The sequence below is a fragment of the Rhinolophus ferrumequinum genome, chromosome 10, assembly GCF_004115265.2.
Source record: "Rhinolophus ferrumequinum isolate MPI-CBG mRhiFer1 chromosome 10, mRhiFer1_v1.p, whole genome shotgun sequence".
Taxonomy (NCBI): domain Eukaryota; kingdom Metazoa; phylum Chordata; class Mammalia; order Chiroptera; family Rhinolophidae; genus Rhinolophus; species Rhinolophus ferrumequinum.
The window spans coordinates 47,965,593-47,990,755 of record NC_046293.1 but is presented as its reverse complement, the minus strand read 5'-3'; the positions used below and the strand labels follow the sequence as shown (position 1 = coordinate 47,990,755).

At 31.2% G+C, this 25,163-nt stretch overlaps 1 protein-coding gene across 1 annotated transcript in view; it reads right to left on the bottom strand.

Moving 5' to 3' along the window:
* The window catches only part of ARID2 (AT-rich interaction domain 2), a 153,277-nt gene that overhangs the window by 59,559 nt on the left and 68,555 nt on the right, over window positions 1-25,163 (bottom strand). The window contains exons 4-7 of the mRNA XM_033116328.1: window positions 14,010-14,143; window positions 9,095-9,313; window positions 5,878-5,945; window positions 15-81 (exon numbers count right to left, since the gene is read on the bottom strand). Coding sequence (XP_032972219.1) covers window positions 15-81; window positions 5,878-5,945; window positions 9,095-9,313; window positions 14,010-14,143 — 488 coding nt within the window. The remainder of the gene's footprint in view (window positions 1-14; window positions 82-5,877; window positions 5,946-9,094; window positions 9,314-14,009; window positions 14,144-25,163) is intronic.

Below are 25,163 nucleotides of genomic sequence, written 5' to 3'. Positions count from 1 at the left end.
TCTCATTGACTTACCATGAGACTTATTTCTGTCAGAAATGAGGTCACGTACTTCGTTATCATCAACGATGTCTTTCCAAAACTATAATGAGAAATAATTATACTTAATTTTGACAATTTGAAACAACTATTCTGTTACTTTAAATACAGTTACACATACTATAAAACTAAAACATTTCTATTTTAGTTCATGCAGATATCATATTCTATGCACTTAATTTTTTGACATAAGTGCTTGATTTTCTATAGTTAAGGAACTTATGTAATAAGGTATCATTTGGACCAGGGGTTCTTAGCCTAGGGTCCGCAGGTCCCTTAAAAAGTCTGTGAAAGAAATTTGGGAATATATGAATAAAGGGGAAAATGACATTTTTATGCTCATTAACCACTAACTAAAATTTAGCATTTCCTTAGCATTTTCTTCAACTATGAATGCTAGACAACAAACCACAGTAATATTAGCAGTACCTGTGACATTGTCAACAATACGAATCATAGATATTTTCAGATCACTTTACAGCTATGAAAATTATCTAGAAATAGTGTTTATGCTCATCAGTACTTGAAAATTATGGTGGTCATTAAACCTGTTAGTAAATTGCACATAATTACAGTATTCTTATTTACAGACAGTCCTGAGATATTGCTGGATAGCTACTGAGTAAATCTACATCTAGAAAAGAAAAACAAAAAAAATTAAACAGCAAGTGGTGAAGTTAGGTTTTCCCAAATTGGTTATCCAGATATTTAAGTTGCTTTCCAGTATTCCTTATCTACTAACTGTTTTTTGATCCACATGAGAAAGGAGACAAGTCAAAACCCACTGTTTAATGTTCTTTTTCAGGCTAAGAAACAAATACTTTTAGACTGATACATCTGTACAAAATGAACTTCAATGCATCTGTCTATGCCATTTAACTGCATTATCTTATAACTCAAAGTTCAAATAGAGACAGTCAATCCCTTTTTTCTCGCTTTCTATAAGGTTATTAGACCTTCAAATTTCTCACATGATACGGAGTTGGATTTCAAATTCCCCACTTCACAAGCTGACCCAAAGTGCTATATCCTGCCCTCTCCCCATACATTTAAAGCCAAGTCTCTTGGTTATAGTTAGGAAGATAATTTTCTGAACTCCAGAATATTGGTAATTAAAATATAAGGTGCACAAAATGTTTATTTACATATTTACACATGTAGTTACAAAGGGACATGGCATGCTTGTCAGTATAATTACTCCAATGGAGTAATTGGTACTGCAGTCACCATCCTATCATAAATTGATATGTATGAAATGACTGTTCTTAGAGAAGGGACAACAAACAATACATAACTGTTATAACTGATAGATGGGAAAGAAATGAGGTGAGCCCAATGACATCCCGTATTTTTACATGGGCACTCTTTCTAGACTATGGCACACGGACAATAAACCCAGGAGATCACAGTGATGGCTAAGCTGAGGAGACTCATCAGAGCTCAGCAAGGCAACACAGCTAGAATTTGAGAGCAAATTTGCAAGAAAGGAGGGGCAATAGAGAGAAAAAGCCACATGAATCTGCGGAGGGGTGCTTGAGTTGATTGCTAAGTACTAAGCTATGCATGTGTATGGTCAAACTCCAAAATATCAGGCCAAAAAATGGACAGAACAACTACTGAGGAGCTGTAACTGAAAAATTTCCCAGAGAAACTCTATATACCCAACTAATTAAATAGAATTCCAAAAAAGGCTATGCTTTAGGAGTAGGGATAAACTAGTCTTAGAATAACAGGTAATTTATATCAGTCCTAACAAAGCTTAAAAACAACCTTCTGAAGGAGCAAGATCACCCAGATACTAATTAAAAGCAAGCCACAACAAAGTCCGTAATTCTTGAAAGACACCAAAATCTAAACACTAAATAATATAACATTCCCAATATCCATATCTAATAAAAAATTACCAGATACACTAAGTAGGAAATGTGAACCAAAACTAAGAAAAAAAAAAAAAGGTTTAAAACAGACCCAGAAATAATAAAGATAACGGAATTAGTAGAGAAGTCTTTTAAAACAACTATTACTAAATATGCTCAAGGATTTACAGGAAAATATGAACATAATTAAGAGAAGTATGGAATAATATAGGAGAGAATGAAATAGAATTTCTGGAGCTGAAAAACATGACATCTAAAATAATATGACTAGATGGGCTTAATGGAAAAAAGAAAATGAAAACATAACAGAAACTACTCACAACAAAGTACACAGGGAAAAAAAAGGTGCAAAAGTCTAAAAACAAAGAATAGAGCCATAGTGGCCTGTGGAACAGTATCGTGGTATAGGACTATATGTATAAACATAGTCCCAGAAAAACAGGAGAGGAAAGAAAAAAAATTGGAAGAAATAATTGCCAAAAACTTTCCAAATTTCATGGAAAATAGCAAACCAAGAACTTCAGTGAACCCCGAGCAAAAACCACTAGGCACATTAAAAATAAATAATAAAGAAAATACCTTAAAAGCAGTCAGAGAAGCTACACCACACACAGAAAAACAGTAAGAATAAGAATAAAACTGACTGCGTCAGTCAGTAACAATGCAGATCAGGTGGCAATAAAATGTTACCTTTCAGTGCTCAGGTAAAACCCTAAAACATACAATATTTTCTCCAGCAGAAACATGCTTCAAACATAAAGGCAAAATAAAATTTTCAGGAAAGTGAAAGCTGAGTGCCAAAACAAAACCACATCAACAATTTCATAAAGTATAAATGGTTTGAATACATTGATAAAAACAAAAAGAAATTGTAGAAAAGGCACGATATTTCTTATAGAAATATCGTATATAAAACCATGGATGAAAAGCACAAGGATGGAAAAAGTTATATCATGAAAACACTAATCATAAGAAAGATGGCATAGATAAGTAATAGCAGACAAGAGAATTCAGGACAAGGGATTATTAGAGGTTGGGGGAGTATTTCATGATGATACATAAAAGCTAAATCATCAAGAAAACATAATAATCCTAAACTAATAACAGAGGCTCAAAGTATATGAAGCAAAAAATGACAGAACTGAAAGGGGATATAAACATTCATAATTATAGTTGATAATTTCAATACTCATCTCTCAGGAAATCATAGCATAATTATATAGAAAAGAAATAATGATACAGAAATCTTGAACAACACTGTCAAAAACTATGATTTAACTGATACCAATAAACACTATATCCAACACTAGAACACACATTCAAGTGTGCATGAAACATTCACCAAGAAAGACCATATACGGAACCATAAAACAAGTCTTGATAAGTTTAAAAGAACTGAAATTATAAATGTTCTCTGACAACAATGAAATGTAATTAAAAATCAGTAATAATAATGGCAACAATGCTAATAAAAGCTAGTTTGAAAATGAACAGTCAGAAATTAAATAGCACATTTCTATATAACCCATGAATCAAAGATGAAATCACAAGGAAAATAAAAAAATATCTTGAATCAAATGATCAAAATTCAACATAACAAAATTCGCGGGACAGAGCTAAAGCAGCGTGTAAAGAGAATTTACAGTTTTATATGCTGACATAAGACAAGGAAAGTTTAAAACCAATGGTTTAAGATTCTATTTTAAGAAGCCTGAAAAAGAGCAATGTAATGCATAAAAAAAGTAGTACATAAGTCAAACGTGAGTAAATGGAGTCATTCTAGTTTCCCTGCATTATTTAAGAAGTATAAATTAGTAAAAGTGCTAATTTAGTAAATTAGTAAGAATTAAAATTATAATCTCTAGTGCAATGAATGAGAGAACTGAAAAAGGATGAAAGTACCAAGCTAAGAGGATGAAAAATGAAATCATAAATAATACTCAGTGAAATCAATTCCAAAAAAGGTAAGGAGATAGGGAAAAAACCAAAACTGAACAGGCAGGATGACATCTATAGAAACCAACTCAAAACATGGTAAATTTGAACACAATTATATCAAAATTACATTTAACACAAATAGAATAAATGCACTAACATAAAAGCAAAGTTTTTTACACTGGAAAAAAATAATGCCCCAAAATCTGTTGTCTACAAAAGGCCATCTAAAATATTAAGGCTAAGAAAGGCTGAAAGTAAAATATAAGCCGTATAAATACCAAATGGAAGCTGATATAGTTACACTAATAATCAGACACACACACACAAAAAAGAGTAGGCTTAAAGGTAAGAAAAAGACACTTTATAATATGTTTAATTAACCAGAAAGATATAACAACTATAGTGAAGTTCAGTTAGATATGAGTAAGAAAAAGAAAATTAGAAAAACTTCATATATTTTTAGAAATTAAGAAAATTCCCTTTTAAACATTTCATGTATTAAAGAGGAAATCATAATGAAAATTAGAAGACATTTTAAACTGAGTTATAATAAAAACATGAAATATCAAAATGGAAAGAATAAAGTTAAATGTGTGCTTACTGGAAATTTTATGGATTTAAATGTAATAGAAAAAAATAACAAAAATCAGTGATATAAGCTCCAGCTCAAGAAGTTAGAAAAAGTTTAGCAAATTAAACCCCCGAAATATAGCATATATAAAGAACTACAAAGAGCAGAAATTAATGAAAACATACAACAGAGGTGATCACCTAATCATCTTTAACTTATTTATGTTTTCTTGATTTCATGTGATTACTGATTATACTGACAACCATGCCATGTCCCTTTGTAACTACATGTGTAAATATGTAAATAAACATTTTGTGCACCTTATATTTTAATTACCAAATAAAGTTTAATTAAAACACTTTCTGGAGTTCAGTTTCTGGAGTTCAGAAAATTATCTTCCTAACTATAACCAAGAGACTTGGCTTTAAATGTATGGGGAGAGGGCAGGATATAGCACTTTGGGTCAGTTTGTGAAGTGGGGAATTTGAAATCCAACTCCGTATCATGTGAGAAATTTGAAGGTCTAATAACCTTATAGAAAGCGAGAAAAAAGGGATTGATTGTCTCTACTTGAACTTTGAGTTAAAAACAATCTCCTAAATATTTTACCCCTAGCCTGCTCTGCAATCCCCATAGTTTTACTATCTGCGTTATCAGAAAATCTCCAATAAAGAAATTAACGTCATTCTGACCACAGTATTTCCTTTCAGATTTTTTGGCAAATGAAACACAAAAATGGAGGGGAAAAAAAACACTCCATCCAATAGGGAAAAAAATCCCACAGAAACAAATCTGTTGAAATTTATAAACCAACCAAAACACAAAGGAATAATCTACCCTAAATCAGAGTGAGTAGAATTGGCGCTGCAAGAGGCTTAGATATTAGAATCATCAGGTATGTGTTTGTATGTATACATATATTTAATTTGTATATATTATATATTTGCATTTATCTTCATGTAATATATATAGTTTACATTATATTAGTGAAAAGATACTTAATTTATATTTTAAAAATTATTAAAAGCATAGAAAAAAGGCTACTTTGAAAAAACACAAAGTGAATTTCTAGAAATAAATAAAACTTAACAAATGTGTCAAGAGGAATATTAGACACAGCTGAAGAGTGATTAAGTCAACTGGAAAATAACCCTAAGGAAGTTATCCAAACTGCTGTTCAGAATCTGGGTATTCTCAGATTTATTGCTTTTGTTAGAGATTTATAATTTTCAGAAATCAATGTGTAATGAAAGTAAGACTTCATTTCTGATAATTAGCTATTCTAAAAGATTTTTTATTCAACTTAATCACAACTTTTAAATAGGTATCTATGTATTATGATAAAGATTAAAGCATAGGTTACCATGTATATGAAATGAGCAACCATTCATTGATCCTTGACCCTTGGCTATATGTAATTCAATGGTTCAATACTTTAATTTATTCAAATTACCTTAACAAAATCTCTATCAGTCTTCTCCTTCCATTCTTGTCCAAATACAGTAGAAAAGGATCCTAAAGCTAAAAGAATAGTACATTCAATAAAATGGAATTATTTCTTTCACTTAATTCCTTAATAATAGATAGCTTTGAAAAAAACAGTAAAAATACATTTTTAAGGTATCTTATTCACTAAAAACTTTCATAGTAAATGATAGAAAGTCATAATAATCTCTTTTGATATAGGTCTTTTAAAATTATGGAATTTAAAGAAAATCTCTGCCTCTATAAACTAAAAATACACAACTCATTTTCATGATATTTAGATAGATATATGAAAAGAAATGAAGAGTATTATAATAGTTTAAACTCATTAGTTTTCATTCACTTGTAGAAGAGAAAAATATTAAAAAGTCAAACTGATGCTATTCCTATTAAATTGTCAAATTCTTACAATTTAAAATTTTCATACTAATTTCAAAAATAATTGTGGAATTCATATTTCAATAATAAATGGCAAGACATTCTTTGGAAATAATTCCCACAAATGAAACCTCCTTTAAGAATCATTCTCAGACCTATAGCTTGTTTCTACTTCTTGAATTAACATTATTTTAGGAGGAAAAGTCAAACCATCCACTTTCAAAAGGTTCTTCTTAGTAACACCCTGCCCCATCCCTCACAACAAAGGTTAAGACAAAAGGTACATGTTATCTTATTTTTTTTCTCCTTTATGCTGCCAGTGTATATTGTCAGTTATGGGACCAGACAGTAAAATAATATGATACAAATGTCTAAACTGTGACACTATGTATCTCCCTTTAAAAGTTACGTTAAGTGCTTTCATCAACTATCAGATTAATTCTATAATGAAAGCTACTGCTTTTGGAATGCAAAAAGAAAACTAGTGGCAACTGTTAATAGAAAAAGTAGTTTTATGAATGTAATTCTTTAAGGAAACAAAAGTAAGCTTCTTTAATGGATGTCTTGTGAGACACATAATAAATGGATATATTGTGCTGTAAAAGATTTATTGAATCTAATGCCTTTAGGTATAGACCTAATATTTACTTATTATTGAGTAAAATAAAGTTTGTAAAGTACTTCTTTGGGAAAGTATTAAAAAGGGTGAAGAATAGAACCATTTTAACATAAATTATATTTATCAATGAATTTTATTACTGATATTAGGCTCATGAGGAAATGATACAAACAATAGATGTGAAAGTTTTTAATAAAAAATTTAACTACAGTGACTTAAAGAAGAATTTCATAAAATAACAAACTTACATATAAGTAGCAGCTTAATCAGAAAAATGAAGTTTATATACCACTAAAGAGAAAAGGTTTTGTTTGGTTGTCCTGAAAAAAACCTCATAATGAAAAACTTCACTGGAAAAAGAATATTGGATGGAAATATAAGATGGAAAAATTAAATTTTTTGTCACATGGAATTTTTATTACACTTCAAAGACACAAAACATAAACATTCCACATTTTCAAAGACAGTGGGCATCTATATTTATCTCACAATTAAAATTCCATGCCCTAAAAAAATAAATCAAAACCCCTCAAAAGTCTAACCAAATCAAATTTATCCATAATCCTCAAACTTGAAATTATTTTTGTAATGTAAAACCAATGTTTTACGTTTAGGTTCTTCATGAAGTCTCTATGTACTCTGGAATTCTAAAATTCTGACTGTTGGAATGGTAGAACATTCCTTAAATAGCATTTTCTAAATTATTAATGTTTTAGATTGCTACACTGCATAATAATTTAGTCTTTAAGATAAAAATGCCTAAAGAATGCAAGATAAAATGGGTCTAAAGAACATCACGTGCCTCAATGCACCAAAATGATAAAGATTACTTCTGTCAAACATACATGAGCAATGCTTATTCAATGATTAAATGGTAAGACTTAAAAAAAAATTATTCTGGTTTCAGAATATTTGTTCTTTCTAAAAACTTCATTTTATGGTTTCTAAAAATGTGAAACAATTTTAAGCTCCATTCTATATTAAATGCTAAAAGATGTCTTTAAAAGATCAAAATAAATTATTAGGAACCAAAGAACATGAAATTGAGATGGAAATCCACCAAATTTAGATCTTCCAAGTTACCATACAAACTAAGAAGTACTGATCTTCCTTCCTTTCCATGTAACCAAGAATAGTTTCAGGCAAAGTAAGAAATTAATTTTCACTTTCGTTTAATTCCAAATTGTCTTCATACAAAATAAGTACATGTCAAATGTTAAGGACTCCTACTTAAATAATCTCAAATAAATTTGTTTGAAAGTACACTACTTGACACAACTGAAATTGCAGAAAAATAAACTAATACGCAAACATGTTGCTACTTAAAGATAAAAACATAGGGTCACGAATCTATAAATTATGACAAGAAATTCTCAGACTGTGTCTATGGTATTATATATATATATATAGTTTCCTGTATGATAAAATAATTTCAGTATATGTGAATATTTTATCCCTTAATAAGATACACTTCTGGCAAAAAAAATTATAATGATGTTGGTGTAGGAGGGTGGAGAAGCAAAAAAATTTTTTATCACTAACATTCAGCTAACATAGATATTTTAAAAAGAGAAACTATGAGCAGGAAAAGATTTCCAAACATATTTGGCAAATTCATATGAAACTATTACACTACAATTAGAGAACTGAGCAATTTGGTTTGAAGAATAGATTTAGTATGAGATAATGCCACAGAGAACAAAAAATATGATTTATAAAAACCTATAACTAGCAAATCCTACAAGTAAAAGGGGTGTGAAATATTTGATAAATCTTATCTTGCTTATTTAGGCAGCAAATTTTCAAATACATTGATCTAAACAGCTTAAAAAATTATAAACATACAATACAGAAAGAGACTTCAAAAAAATAATTTTTTTTGGATCCTAGTTTTTTTTAATCAGAATTTTGTATCAAGCACTCTTCTCAAATCAAGAAACCCATATGTAACTCTAAAACCCAAGATTTTTATTTCAAAAGCTCTAGTGAGACTAAATTACTATTCAAATATTTAAGATTAAAAAAATCCAAACATTCATTATTTTAAATAATGTGTAATACAATAAAAGCAAATAAAGAATGCTATAATACTGACTAATAAAAAGTACTTTTCTCCTTAAATACCTTTTTAAAAAGTCTGTAACACCTATATAGAATGATCACACAATATGTTCAGCTTAAAACTTACTGTCGTCAAACACCCCGGCATTAGCAAGTAATAAAGTGATGATTTTAGGGTCTTTTTCAAGTTGCATGACGTGTTTGCTTTCATTTGATAGGAGAGTGCATACATTAATAGCAAAGTCCACTTCATTTGGGAGTCCAGATAACAGCGAAAGCACCAATTTATTATAATCATTTGGCGAATTGAAGTCCATAGATAGCCCATAACTTTGACGCAGATAATCTAACAAAGATAAAACAAAAACACCTTAAGTTTATCAAGGAACAGAAACCATTATGGGTAATGGTTCCATACAGGAAGAATCTTTTTTTCTTTTATAAATTTTAAACTGAGTGGAAGGTTACAGAGTTCAACTTCCTAAACTTCCTAAGTTAAAATTAAATTCTTCAAAAAGTATTAAAATACAAAAATGTATATACCCTCTTGGATATCAATGCCAAACTAATTGCCATTATTTTAATTTATCTAATCTATAATTTTTACTTTTGCATTTCAAGAGACTTAATCTTATTTTTATATACTACAGTATAAAACTAGGGAGACTGGTTCCTTTGAAATGTTTAACAGTATCACATTTTTAGATAACACTGCCTACCTTACCTTCTTTACCTAATTTTAGAATTATTACTTTTTTAGGTCATATTTATTATGACATAATTAACATAGTAAAATTCATAATTTTTAGTTCTATAGTTCTGAGTTTTCACAAATGCAGTCTTTTAACCGCAACCACAATGAAGATATAGCATACCATCACCCCAAAGTTTCTTCATGCTCCTTTGTAGTCAATCCCCTCTTCTACCCATAACTACTCGTCTCCTTTCTGTCCCCAGACAGTACATTGTCTTTCATTTTCTTAACAGTGTCTTCGGAACAGAGGTTTTAATTTACGTAGTCTGATTTATAAATTTTCACCTTTACGATTCATGCTTTGGACTCCTAAACAAATTTTTCTTAACCCAAGATGACAAAATTTTTCTGTAGGAGAATTAATTTAAAACATTTTTAAGACTTTGAAGGTAGTGAAGATGGGGTTACAGAACATAATACATAATCTTAATATATACATGTAAGAAAATGTTGTATTTCTAGAAATACTAACTCGTGGAGCAGTTTAGGCTTTGACAGCTATGTCCTGAGACATACACCCAAGAACATTTTTTTCACATAAAGATATAGCGAATGGGAAGAGGCAAGAAAACAAGAGTTAGAAAACTTCTAGATGAAACATTTCAGAAATACATGGATTAAAAAAAGATTTAGGATGCAAAGTAGGAATTTATTGCTACAACATGACACAAAAGAAATCACGTAGGTAAAGAAATGTCTCCATTTTCCAATGTAGACATTTGAGGATGCACCTCTTCAATTCTAAAATATTCTAGAAATTTCTCTAATAGTATAATGGTGAAGAAGTGCCACAATACAGCTATAAATGGCTCTGAACAGATTCTTTACCATAATTGAGGTTGAACAATAACATATCGTTTATTTTAATAATCTTGAAATGAAAGTTCTCATAAGTAGAAAATAAATTATCTGGAAAAGTAACTTCTATGAATACAGGAATAAATTTTGATATTACTCTATACTATACACTAGAATTAATCATACAAACCCAAATCTCAGCAATAGTTAAGTTTTAGTATCCATGAAACTTTCAAGCAAATTCTTCAATAGAAAAAAATTTGGAACCCATATTCAATGAATAAATACAATAATTATGAAAAGTCTTTAATTATATCAGGCTTGGTAAAGATTCCTAAGATAACGTAGCTTATAAAAATGCTTATAAGATTTGAAGAGCCTTCCTTCCCTTTCCCATGGAGATAGAGTCGAGTAGTTACAATTTTATAATCAGAATGGGATTGGAAATTTATTTTCAACATTCTTGACTCAAAGTTTATACAAATGGATCACTGCTAACAAGCTTAATTTAATCTGAGGCAATCACTTCCCTTTCTTTTCACTTAAAAGAAAGGGAGTATTACTCCTAGAGTGCTGTTTACATTGAGAAATTATACAATACTTTCCATTGATACTGGCAATGATCGTCTGCTAGAATATGGAACATTAAAGAGAAAATTTTTGCTCAAATACAACTGATAAAACCAAAAAACAAAATCTTCCTGTATGAAACTTTTCCAAATTTAAGTACCAAAAATGTAAATGGATAGAGTGCTTGGCCTCCTTTTACCAAAATGATTGGACTGGATTAAATAATCACTAGTCATGGCCAGCTCTAATATTCTACAGTTCAATTGATTTCAATGTGTTATTTGTCAATTTTGCCATTCACATTTTTTTTACAAGATATTGCAAGTAAATAGTTTTATTTTAATTTAAAAAATAATTGAATTTTTAATTTTAATTTAAAAACGTAAGAAGATGAACAAAAAGTCCTACTATAATCTACCCTATAATACTGCAGAACTGACTGTATCCAAACACCAAGGAAAAAAGAACAGAGAAAGAAGGAAACCAAAGGATTAGGTATTTATGGAAAGGAAAAATATGAAAAACCATGCAAATAAATGACAAAACCACCATATATTGATGCCAAAGTTTAATAATTCTAAAGTTCAAAGCAAAATCTGCTCAACAATTTTTGCTATTTAAAGTTATCAGGCAAAAGGAGCCAATATCCTTAAAGGAAAATTTGGTCCAATATCAACGTACAGTATTCCATTTATTCTATTCTATTATGACAATTGTAAGCAGACTTGCACTTTATACCAAATGCCCTGGAGCTACTGCCAATTGAAATTTATTATATTACCTTTCAAAATATTGTTTTAGAATAGTTTTTCTTAATATCAACAATAACTATCTCTACATAAATACATCTATCCAAATACATTTATCCAAACATACAAGGGAGAGTAAGGCTGTATGATCACAGATGTAAACACAAATCTTTTAAAGGTTTTAATTAAAACTTCCTAAAGGCTCTTAATCTACCCCTACCTAATTCTATTTTGGTGTTTATTTAACACACACACACACACACACACACACACACACACACACACACACACTCTTCTATAGTGACACTTGAAAAGAATCATCAGTGAAGGATTTTTTTTGTATATGGATAATCATGTTAATTTTTAGAACACTGTCATAATGTTGCTATGGCTCCTTTTAGAAAAATAAAAAACATGTTCAAATTCATAAATGCTGCCCTGAAATACTACCTATTTTAATTATAGTCTGATATTCCCCAACAATTCCTAATTTTTTCCTTTCATGATTCTCCAATCCTGCTTTTGTCAAACATCTAACGTGTTATATAACTGCTCAGATTTTCCTTAAAAAACAAAAAAACAAAAAACAAAAAAACCCAGACATGACAGGCAGCATATCAGGAAGAAGTTATTATACCAGGTTAAGCAATTCTTTCATTCCCTTAACTAGTGTAGATCTATCAATGACTTTCATTAAACTTCTGAAATACCAGAAATAGTTTACATCTTCTTTCTTGAAGCAAATCTGTTTCAATTAGAGGAGGAAAAAAAGAGGCAGATGCAGCAAAAATTTCATTTTAAACAAGGTCAAACACAGAAGTGGGTGAGTTTGGGGATCTGTAATAGCAGGCATCAAACTCTATTTAAGCTACAATAATGGACAGTTCGGATGTTACTGTAGTATAGGAACCAACCACAGAGTTATAAAGCTGAAAATGGTCTTAAAGGTCATTAGCACAGTGTTGCATTCAATGTAGAAATACCCTATGCAACAACCTTGAATGAGATAATGGTCATTAGCCTTTTTCAGGAACAGGGAGCATGATCACCTAACAAGTCATCCCATTTTATTTTCAGCTTAAACTATTAGCAACATCTTCTCCATGGTGACTTACCATGTTCTCCTTTAATTTTGGTTCTTGAGGTAATAACTACTCATTAAAAACAAAGCCAGGTTTGATTTGCACTCATCACCACCTGGTCCCAATTACACAAAACCATCATATGAAGCCTCTCCTAATGGAGACCCGAGATTCTGTTTCTTTAGTTACTACTGATTGGGGAAGAAATATGGAGTCAAACTCAACATGAAACAAACTTTGAAAATAGATAGTGGAAAACAAAATAATTAGTGATATGGCAGAAACGAGAGATCTTAAATGTAAGAATTACCTGCAAGAGACTGGGACTAGTACCAACAAAGAATAAATATCTAGATCATTATATATTTTATAAAGAAGATACCATTGAAAAAGACATTATCTCTTCTTTTTTAGGCTAAATGTTGGCGATTGAAGAAAAGAAATGTTTATGTCTTCAGAGCACTTTTCCTAGTCATCACAGACCCAACACCCAGAGTCTCTAAACACTGGAACCTCCAGCCACTCTGCCTCAAGAACCTCTTTATTAGACTCTCAATCTGATTATTTCCAAGTTGAGTCCTGTTCTCTTTAGCTGCAGATTCATCTATAACCATTACCAGAATGACAACTGCAAAAAAATCTTATTCCTGGGACCACGGCAGGAAAATAGTTGAATAGTTAGAAATATTTCTGAGGAATTCTGGTGTTGAGAATTCCAATAATTGTAGAAAATCTGGTAGATGCTATCTAGGTATTCTTGGCTTCCATAATTTTAACAGAACCTTCCTCTTCTCAAGGTAGTGACTATTCAGGTTAAACGAATCATTAGCCAAAGAAATAAGGAAAAAAACTTCACTTAAAAAGAATAGGTATTGTAACTCTGGAAATTCCTGCAACTAAAAATCTTATGCAGCCTATGATAGAAATGCTCTGATACCAATTAGATGTTGATCTTTGAAGGTTGCATTACCACAAGGATTTAAGTGTTCTCAAGTGCAAAGTAAGGGACAAATTCATTGGATGATGACTATTTTCCTAATTCAAAACTCTGGACCTATATACCCTGTTAATTTCCAATGACATTTTTACCTGATACACTGTGTTGCTGGTAATTGTAGGAAGATGGAATTGCACCAATAGGAAGCTGTGGCTTTGGATTGCCTGGTGGTACCTCATCATCATCCTCCCCAAAATGATGAACTTTCTCGTACTTTTCTAGGTAACTGAAATAGAAAAACAGCACAGCAGAGATTTAAAAATAAATTTACAATTTATTTTTTAAAATCCTATCACATATACCTTTTTTTCTTTTCTCAGAGGTCCTAAAATGTTAAAAAAGTATTAAGATACTACAAACCTCTTATATTAGTGGAATAGTCACTTCAGCAGTAATACTGCAAACTCAATGCAATGTTTCTAAAAGTGTTTCTATATTTTCAGAAAAGATCACACCACTACTCAAATAAAAATATAAAAGTAAGAAATATCAAAGGACAACTACCTGTAGATGAGTGGCAGTATTTTATTTACTGATTTTTAAAAAATTATACACGGTCACTGTAAAAACCAAGTGAAAATGAGAAGATTCTCTAACCTCTGGCCTCCCCAATCTCACTCACCAGAGATAACCACAGGTTCATGTGCATATTTCTATGTATTTTCTGTGCATATTTTTATTTAACAACATATTTTAGATATCTAAGCATGGCAATACACACACTACTAATTCAGTCTTTAACAGCTGTATAATATTTGATCCTACTGGTCATCATAACTTAACTAATCTCTAGTAATACATTTAGCTATTTTCAATTTTGGTTTTTGTATTACAAATCATGTAGCAGTAAGCTTAATGTGTGCACAAGCTTGAATCTTTTTCTCTGGATAGACACTGATAGACATACCAATAATGGTATACAGCCAAGTTCCCATCTAAAAGTCATGTGCCTAATACATTCTGTCCAATTTGTGAGAGTTCTTCTATCCCCTACTGTATTACCAGTAGCAAGTATGATCAATCTTCTTAATAATTAGAATTTACAAATTCACAATCTATCATTACCTACCAGTTTATAAAAAGATTCTCAAATAAGATTTTAAAATGGGGAAACTGGTCAAATCCATCAAAGACAACACTGTAACTAACAAACTTATTACTGTACTTCACAAATAAGTTAAGCTGATTAATACAATGTCTTGTATTTATCATAGGAAAGTTCTAGATGTGATTATTTTACAGATCAATCCTTGTACCATTCTTGATCCAGGCACATATTGAGTTCATTAGTAGCTATTTTAATTTCTGCAGCTCCCCACCCCTTTGCTTTCGTAGTTATAGACAGTAGAGATGAAGGAGGGGTGTATCAATGAACATACAGGATGATCTCAGAGATATTATTTTGTTTTTAGAACCAAACTTTAATTTTCAAGGTGGAATGAATGGAAACAATCATTTTATAAATATAAAAACTAATGCCATGGAAAATCTTTACCATTCATCATTTTCCCTTTCCAGTTTTACAAGCCATGTGTTTGAGCCTGGAAAGGAGGTAAACTGTTCCTTTCCATTCCTTCCAAGTGATCTATATATATATAAGTTCAATTTGAGCAAGAATTCTTTCCTAGCAGGTAGCTTGACAGCTGATGAGTCCAACACTTTTCTTTATTGTTAGAGATACAATATGCTGAAGCAGAGACATGTGCACAGATATTAACACTTGGGCACCGAGGGGTGTATGCAGCTGCATACATTTCACCCTGATCCCGGGATGTCCCACAGCAGACAGTATTTACAGTCCAAAAACATTTAAAAAAGCAACACGATGATTAAAAAGAGGCAGTTTCTCTCCAGTATAGACCCACAGTGGACTTAAATAGATAAATAAAACAGGTCTATTCTTTTTGAACTTCCAATGCACAAATAAAAAGAAGAGTAAATACAAATTTAGACACAAATAGCTGCTCAAAAATTATGTGACACATTTTCTGCAAATGAGGGATTACTTATATCACATGAAATCACTCAGGCAATAATATTGATAGATATATTTTGGAGAGTACGCTCTTTCAGAATTGATTGAACTCACTGTGCAGTGGTTAAACATAAACTAAAAATAAATAATCTTTATCTAAAAATAACAGTGAATATGTAGAATTTTAAAATCAAAGTCTTATATAATAATACTTTTAAGATACTCTTTATAAATTTGTTACTCATAATTGAGCAGATTTAAAATTTGTGTTTTTTTATTATGGCTGGGGGAGAAAGCAACATTACTAGACCATAAGTATGACATTTTCCCTCCCACAACACCCAAAATGGAGAGTTAGTTATATGGAGTGACTGACAGAAACACAAGTACTATATATTCATAATAAATAGTATATATTATTATATTCATTAAAATCCTTAATAACTCAAATTTTCATAACATTAAAAAAAATAAAATATATATATATGTGTGTGTGTGTGTGTATATATATATATATATATATATATATATGACTTTTGGTCCCTTGGCACACATTCTAACCATATCCCTCCAAACACATTCTTTAAATAATTCTAATCCTCAGAAATTTATAGTGTAGGCAAATTGTTATGACTTTTGAAGTTTTATTTCTCTGACTTGAGGGCTAGTACTTGTTCTCACTGTCATAATTAAATATTTCCAACCGAGACTCAACCTTTCATAGTTTAGCTAACGTTTTCACACACAGTCTGATCCCTTCCCCCGTCAATAAACAAAAACAAAGTCTTTTTTTGGTTTTTCAAAGAGTTATACTTCTAAAAACTAAAAAGTATTAACAAACAAGAGAAAGCAGCTAAATTACAAAATTAAAATTTAAAGTCTAAGTCTTCAGATTTAACTTTGTATCATGACCTTGAGTTTACACAACGACAGATATATTGTGTTCACTCATTAAACTACAAAAGCTAGACTGCACATTTCTCTTTCTTCTCAAAGTCGATAACGTCACTTTGAATAGTTAATATATTAATCAAACAAGTATTTACTGAGCTCTTACAATAATCTGCCTATTACACTATATATTTAACTCACGACTGGTAAAACATTAGAATCCAGATGGCAGTAACTTTCCGATCAGCCAACTACAGAAAACCAGGTTCCATAGTTCAACATTAGAAATAGATTCAGGTAGGGTGAGTTATATCTTCTTTTTCTTCAACTCTGCATCAATTTATTTTGTGGTGGATTCTGTGCCATAGACCAGAGAATTAGAGAATGGAGGCAAATATCAAAGTTGGCATATAATACAGAAATTATTTTAAATGGCACTATTCAATTAAAAAGCTTAACTGACCAAAACAGCTTAAGTGACCAAAACAATGGGGGAAAAGAATCCATTCAAAATAGCATCAAATTATAGGGATAGCATTATCACGAATGTGGGAAAATTTAACCTCTTGCAGTATCTGACAGATTAAGTACACAAAAAAATGTGTTAGGTTATAGAAGATTTGAATATAATCACCAATTAGATTAATTTATTAGAGACACACAATGATTTCTTTTCAAATCTCCACGGAAATTATAAAACTGATCAGCTATCAATTCATACAGAAAACCACAATAAATTTAGGATTAAATATTATATAGGGCACATTCTCTATTAGGTTGGTGCAAAAATAATTGCAGTTTTTGCAATTATTTTTAACCTTTTAAACTGCAATTACTTTTGCACCAACCTAATACATTGCAATTCAAAGACTTTTTTTTCTAAGAAAGAAATTAAACTCTTAGAAAAGTAAAAATAAATTTCATGATGTAAAATTCCAAATTCATATGCAAAAGTAGAAACTATTTTAATGGTACCCATCAGCAGATATCAACTCATGGTAAATCTTGTCTCACCTATAACCAAAATCAACCATCTTCATATTCCTCTCCCAGATTATTTTAAAGCAATTCCCAGATATCATAATTTCATCTGTAAATATTTTGGTAGAATTCTTGGTAATTAAAAGCAACAGTAACAACAACCAATCAAGAAAACTCCCGATTATTTTTGGATCAAGGAAAAAAAATCAAATGTATACGATTAGGAAGACTTCTACGTAAAAACTTTTAGTTTTAGGAAAAGACGGCAGTTTAAGGACCCATATTCATGTCTTCCCTTAAACACAACTGCAATGAACTTTGAAGAGTAAAAATAGAGGGATACTGCATGATTTGTAAGTTAAAAACTTTCAGATATTCTAACGCATTAAAAGCAACTTCAAGGATCTATAAGACTAACATGCAAAACACTTTCTTGAGAGAGTAATGGGGTCTAGGGGAAGAGATCCTAGGCCAAAATACATAAAAAGCAAGTTCAATTTGGATTTCCTTTAGCCACTAAAGATCAATAGAATGTGAGTGTGTCTGATAATGGGATCCAGAATGTGACAATTATCAAGAAAAAACTTATAGAAAGTTGAGTTGAACTCAGTGTTTATACAAGGAAACAAAGTTTTTTATAAACATCACCTTATAGCTTCTTTGTCAAAATGAACCCAAAGACCCAAGTATGTGGCCACCTATGAAACGAACCACCATGGAAAGACAGGTAATGGGACCTCCATGGATGTGGTGTGCAAGTAACTTAAAGAAGAAACACCAGGCACAAAATCAAGTATGGTGGCTTCGAAACCATAAAGGTAATGAAATTTCTTTGTGTAGAATCATCCCCAAAGGAAGGAGGGGCATTAAAGAGTAGATTTGACAATGTAGAAGATATCCTTGGTAATGTGGAGGGTAACCTTGAGAAAGTGTTCTACAAGAAAAAAACAAACAAAAAACTAATGCAAACAATTGGTGGACAAAAATGAGATATGTATGATAAACAGAAGAATTTCTTTAGCTAAAACGCTTAATGTGTACATCAAAAATGTCCGTGGGGCTGCGATGTAAGGGGGAACAGGTCACCAGGCAAAAATTAATGAAAAGAGAAAACTACTCAGACACATCTTAATGAAAAATTTAAGCTTCAAAGATGAAGAAGATTCCTACAAGTAGGCAGAACCATCCCCACTCACCAAAAGTTGCACAGAAAAGTTGAACTAGGCTTGACTTCTCTTCAAAATTAATTGCTAGACAATAGTAAATATCAATAAAAAACAAAGAGTTTTGAGGAGAAAAGTTATCTTACAAAAAATCCATACTCAATCATGTTGCTCAACTGAGAGAACAGAAATTCATTTTAAGATATGTAATGACTCAGAAAGAATAAAATGACATAGCTCTCTGGGGGAAAAAAAAACCAACAACACTCAAGTAAGTACTCTAATAGATAAATCAAAATTAAGGAATGGTTAAATAGCAATAGAGGTAACTGACAATGTGCACAGAAACTACTTAAACTCAGGTATTAATCGCAACCATAACCATTAAATTAAAGAAAGAGAATGCAAATGTCAATGATAATTACACAAGAACATAAAAATGTAAAACTATTAGAATAATGTAAAAATTATACTCCTGATATGAAGTTCAAGAACTTTTCTACAAAAATGAAAGAGAAGGCAGTAGTAGTTAAGAATTAAAATTGTACACTGTGTTATTTATACAGGAAGTGTGAACAAAACAGGTTTATTCTCATAGTTAATATTAAGGAAAACATATTCTTTGCAATGTTTCCAAGTTTTTTTTCAAGTGTTTAACAACAAAAATGAAATCAGGATCATTACTTTCCAAATAACAATAGGGAAATAAAAATATTAATGTATATAATATGCAGAGAAAAGGAGAAAAGCAATACCCTTTGATGTAGCAATTAGGTCCTTATGGATAAACACTAGATAAAACTGTAAACAACCCAAATATTCATAAATGACAGCATGAATAAAAACACTGTGATGTATTCATGCAATGAAATATTATATGGCAGTGAAAATTAATAAACTAACATGGATTGATACACATGGCCATCAGCAAAATCTTAAGTAAAAAAAATCATTTCAGAAGAATATATTATGATTCCACTTACATGACTGTTTTAAACAAGCAAAAGAATGAAATATATATGTTTAGCAATAGACGAGGTATGTAGTAAAACCACAAAGAAAAGCCAGATAATAATTATCACCAAGAAGCTGGAATTTTTCCTCAGGAGAGAATTCCAGTAACAAAGAAACATAAGGGGCTTCAAAGGTATTAGCTGAGGCTTTTTTTTCTTGTTTGGTGTAAACTTGCCTGTATTAAGCTTCTGTTGTGTATACAATATGTACCATAATGTAAAAAAAAAAAATTTAAACATCAGGAAAAAAGTGAGTTATTTCAAATTTTCAAAAAACAGCTATTTCCACTGTTATGTAAAATATTTCCAATTACAGGAAAAGATTAGAAGCTCCCTGAAAACTAATCTAGCAAAACTCTGACAAACTTCATAAAATTGCAGTTAAAAAATACTACATATATAAATACTAGGAAAAACAATCTATTACCATGTTTCCCCGAAAATAAGACCGGGTCTTATATTAATTTTTGCTCCAAAAGATGCATTAAGGCTAATGTTCAGGGGATGTCATCCAGAAAAATCATGCTAGGGCTTGTTTTCTGGTTAGGTCTTATTTTCGAGGAAATATGGTAACATATATTACACACACACTCAAGATTGAAGATTTTATTGCAGAAATCCAATGACAGTTCAATATTGAAAATTTCATAACTCACCTGCAGATTGAAGCAAAATGCTATTATCTAAACAAAGAATGCCAAAGGTTATTTAATAAAATGAAATACCCATGCTTCATTGAAAAAAGATTAATTAATAAAGAATTCCAGAATATCTCTACTTTTGGATCTCTCATATGGCCCCTTTGTTATGCCATACACAAAAAAGAATTCTTAATCTACTTCTATTACCAGTACAGACTTTCTCAGAACATTACAACTTGATTCAAGGTTCTTGCTTTTGTAGAAGAGTACCCTTCAAATTGGGGCACACACACAATATACTCCAATAGGGAGAGATGTTTAACTTACGGATTGACACTGCCTCCTCCCTCCCTGGCTCCAGGTATCAGGCAGTCCATATGTGCAACAGTGTGGAAGGACAAACAGTACAATCCTCATTCATTCATTAACATTTGACCAGTGGAACCTTAATCATTCATTAGACTCTCTATACTAATGTCAGTGTGTGTCTAGGTTAAGTGGATTTAAGATAATACCTAATTTTAACTAAACTACCTCTCACAAAAAGGGTAAGAAAATGAGATGCCTTCAAAGAAACCAGTTTGAATAAAGCAAGCAAAAATAAATAAGAAAATGGCAGAGCTTACACATCTCACATAAGCTCATTGGCAACTCAATCAGATATGAAAGTAGGCCAAAAATGTATCAATTATCAAAAAAAATGATCTGAACTTTGGGTTTACATGCCCTGACTTTGACGATGAACCCTATCCTAGGCTAATGTGATACTTTTATGTTACTGAAGATTTGCCAAGATGTTCTAAGTATCCAAATTTTGAAGACAAACCTCTATATTTTCTCAGCAACATTTTTCAAGTCATTGAAACTTAATCAAAACTTCATAAAGTTTAAAGATATATATTATTTCAAGTATGTGTATTGATAAATATTTACAGGAGTCCTTCAAAGGCCAACTTCCACATCACTGGGGAAACATTATCCTGTCATGATAAAAATGGCTAAGTTAATATATGAAAAATATGGCAATAAAACAAAATACTGTTGGAAAACGATAAGAAAACACTACTGAGAAGTTGAAGAAACAATGAGTCAAGCAAATTATACTGTGTGGGAGGTTTTCTATATAGCTGAGCTCAAGTACAGATGTTTCTAAGATATCTGAGCTTATAATACTTACTAGACTCTCTTTCAAAAGTGAAAATCATGAAGAACCACTTTTTGATGAATCATTAAAAGAAAGTTGTACCAGAGGAGACACAGTCTCAGAAGTAGATGATTTTTCTTAGAAAATTTTTTTTCAGAAAAACATGTTAATTCTACTTAAAGCCACAATGCAGAAGCTGAGCTACTCTAACTGGGAAGGGGAAGAGGTGGGCGGAGGGAATAGAGGAAGATGAAAAAGAGGGTAGAGGAAAGAAAAAGGGAAAGTAAGAAGGGGGAGAGGAGGAAAGATTAGTAAGATGATGTGAAAATCATTTATTGCATCATTCACAGGCAGGGAAACGCAGCAAAGAAGTTGAAGTCAGAAGTGCCAAAAGTGCTACAAGATGATTTCAATGTGGTCAATGATATAAAAACAAGGTCTTTGAAATACAGTGAAATCTTTAAATATATTCCATAACGAGATGTGAAGTGACTAACAAAACAGTACCACAGAGGGTGAATGGCTATCTTAGTGAAGGGAGCTTAAGAGTACTGCTGATCTTGAGAAGTTACATACTTTACTTTTCAATCTGCTGACTTTTCCCCATGATAACATTGGTTGATGAGCAGTATCTTACCTAACTGATAATTTAGAAAATGAAACAGCTAATATACCTTTTAAAGTAAGGTGACATTTTAATAGTGAAGAGAAAATAATTACTTTTAAAAAGGAACTCATGCTATGGAGAGAGTATTTTTTTTTTTTAATGTTTTCTTAAAAGGATTTCCTTCCACCATGTGATTTTGTTGCTGAAAACACTGTCTGTGCACATACCTATCATAGTAAAACTCTCATCTACACTGAAGTAGGAATTAGAATTTTGCAAACTATTTAAAAATATCCCCAAAATTCTATGGGCTCTGAACCCTTTAAAACTTTTATTATTAATATAGTTTCATACTTAACATCATACGAATAGTACAAAGAACCCATGTCCTCTGCAGATACGAATATGCCAATTGTTTTTATGTTGCTCATTTGCTTTATCATCTTCTCATTCTTTCTTAATCTCTTCCCCCTCTCGAGGTGCGCTCGTACGTACACATGTACACACACACACACACACACACACACACACACAAATTTTCCCGAACCATTTAAAACTATTTCTTTTTTTTTTTCAGACAAAAAAGAGACATTTTTCAAGAATAGTGGGCAGTTATTTTGTAGTCCTTCAATTTAGCTTCTGATGTCTCGCTATAATTAAATTCGATACAGAAAATGTACTTTTGGCAGCAATACCACAGAAGTGAATGCATATCCTAGTGCATATATTAGGAGGTACATCGTGTCAAATTGTCCCATTGATGGTGCTGCTGACTTTGATTATGATGTTAAGGTTGGGATTAGGAGGTTAAATCACTATGAAGTTACTCTTTTCCTTTTGGAAATAAGTAACTTATGGGAGACCACTTTAAGGCTACGTATATATCCTGTTCCTTATCAAACTTTCACCCACTAGTGTTAACATCCACTGGTGATTCTTGACTGAATCAATTATTACCATAATGGTGATTTTTCTTAACTCCATTATCCCTTCTACATTTATTAAACTGGTATTCACTCTACTATAAGTGAGCTCTTTCCTTCCTCTCTTTTATTCATTTATATACACACCACGAACTCGAAGATATTCCATAAATATCATATTCCTATTATTTATTCTAATGTTCAAATTGTCCCAGATTTGGCCAGTGGGAGCCCTTTCAAGCTAGCTTCCATATCCTTTGACATGTCCCTGTAAATTTTTGCATTCCTTGCTTTATAGCACAAGATATAACTGACTCATATTGTATTTTCCCTTGTTCTTGCCCTAGAATCACCCTTTTCTCCAAGGAACACTGCTTCTTTATAATGAGGAATGGTGTTCAGAAATCACTAACTGCACCTCAGGTGTGCTCATTGCTTATAGAGGTATCTTTGTTTCTAGGCCCTTTCAATATATGTAAGTAAGCAATGTAAGGATATGCATGCATGTGTGTATAAATCTATGTCTACCTTTATAAAAGCATGAGATCATACTAACACCACTACAGTCAATTTAATGCACAGTTCTCCCTTTTCATATTTTTAACTCTCTTCTCTAAGAGAAATCTGACTCAAGTTTTTCTAAAAAAATTACATATTTGCTCAATTCTACAGTAAATAAACCTTCTAGAATTCAATATAATTTTTACAGTGCCTTTTGTCTTTAGATCAATGATACACATTTGAACACAGGTTCATTTGCTTCTGTTTGTGTATTCCACTTTAGGCTTATATTCTTCCACATTCTTGTTGATTTTATCTTTTAAAATTTGTTATTATTTACTTATTCTAATTGACTCTGAATCTATTTTCAATATGAAAACTAAATTGTGGGTTACAGCTACAGCAGTGATTAGAGGTAATTTACGTGACACATTTTCTTTCTTCTTTTATTTTGTTTTTAAATTGCTTTGGGTATTTAGGACGGTCTGTATTTTTTTCTATTGGTTACCCTTGTACTTACACATTTGCAATACATTAATTCCATTTTCTTATTATTTTATCATCTAATATGTCAACTTGTGTCTTCTCACTCCCATCTATTACTTTTACAACAATCAGTAAGTTTTTGTACTTTTCTCTTCACCTCTTCCTTTATAAATTGCATTATTTCTACTTTGCAAGAATATTTAAGATTTACATATTATTCTTTCACCTTTGTTGCTACTTATGGTTTAGTCTTAGATCTATAATTAAATATATTTAATACTCACCATGATCCTTCTGCATATATTTTACTAGTCAACTGAGTTGGGTAAATATCATGCTGTAGTAGCTTCCTCAAGAAGGATTCATGTGTATAGTGTTCTCTGAGTTTTGCATGTTTAAAATGTTTTCTACGCTTGGATTTGAAGAACAGCTTTATATAAAATTCCTGGCTCATTTTTTTTCCCCTGCAGTTTCTGGAAAGCACTGCTCCATTGTTACTTTGCTTTGCATGTTACTACTTAAACGTCTCTGACAATTTAATTCTCCTGTCCTGTAGGTTATTTGGTCTATCCACCACCCCACCCCGCCCTGGAAGCTCTCAGAATTTTTATCTTTAAAGTCCAAGTTTTTACAAGAAAATGAGTCAAAACTGACTGCTTAAGATCAATATCCCCAGATATTCTACAGTCCTTTCAACATGTACATGCAGGTGCTCTTTTATTACTAGAAAAAATTTAATTATAATCTTAAACATTTCTCATTGTTCAGTTTTTGTAATTCAGTTACACACATATATTGAATCTTTTTGTCTCATTTCCATCTTAACCACTTTTGCTTTTACCTCCTTTTCTCTAGTTGATTTTACTTAATTCATTTTATTTTTTCTTAATTATTTTTCTACCTTTCTTCAATGGCTTTTAT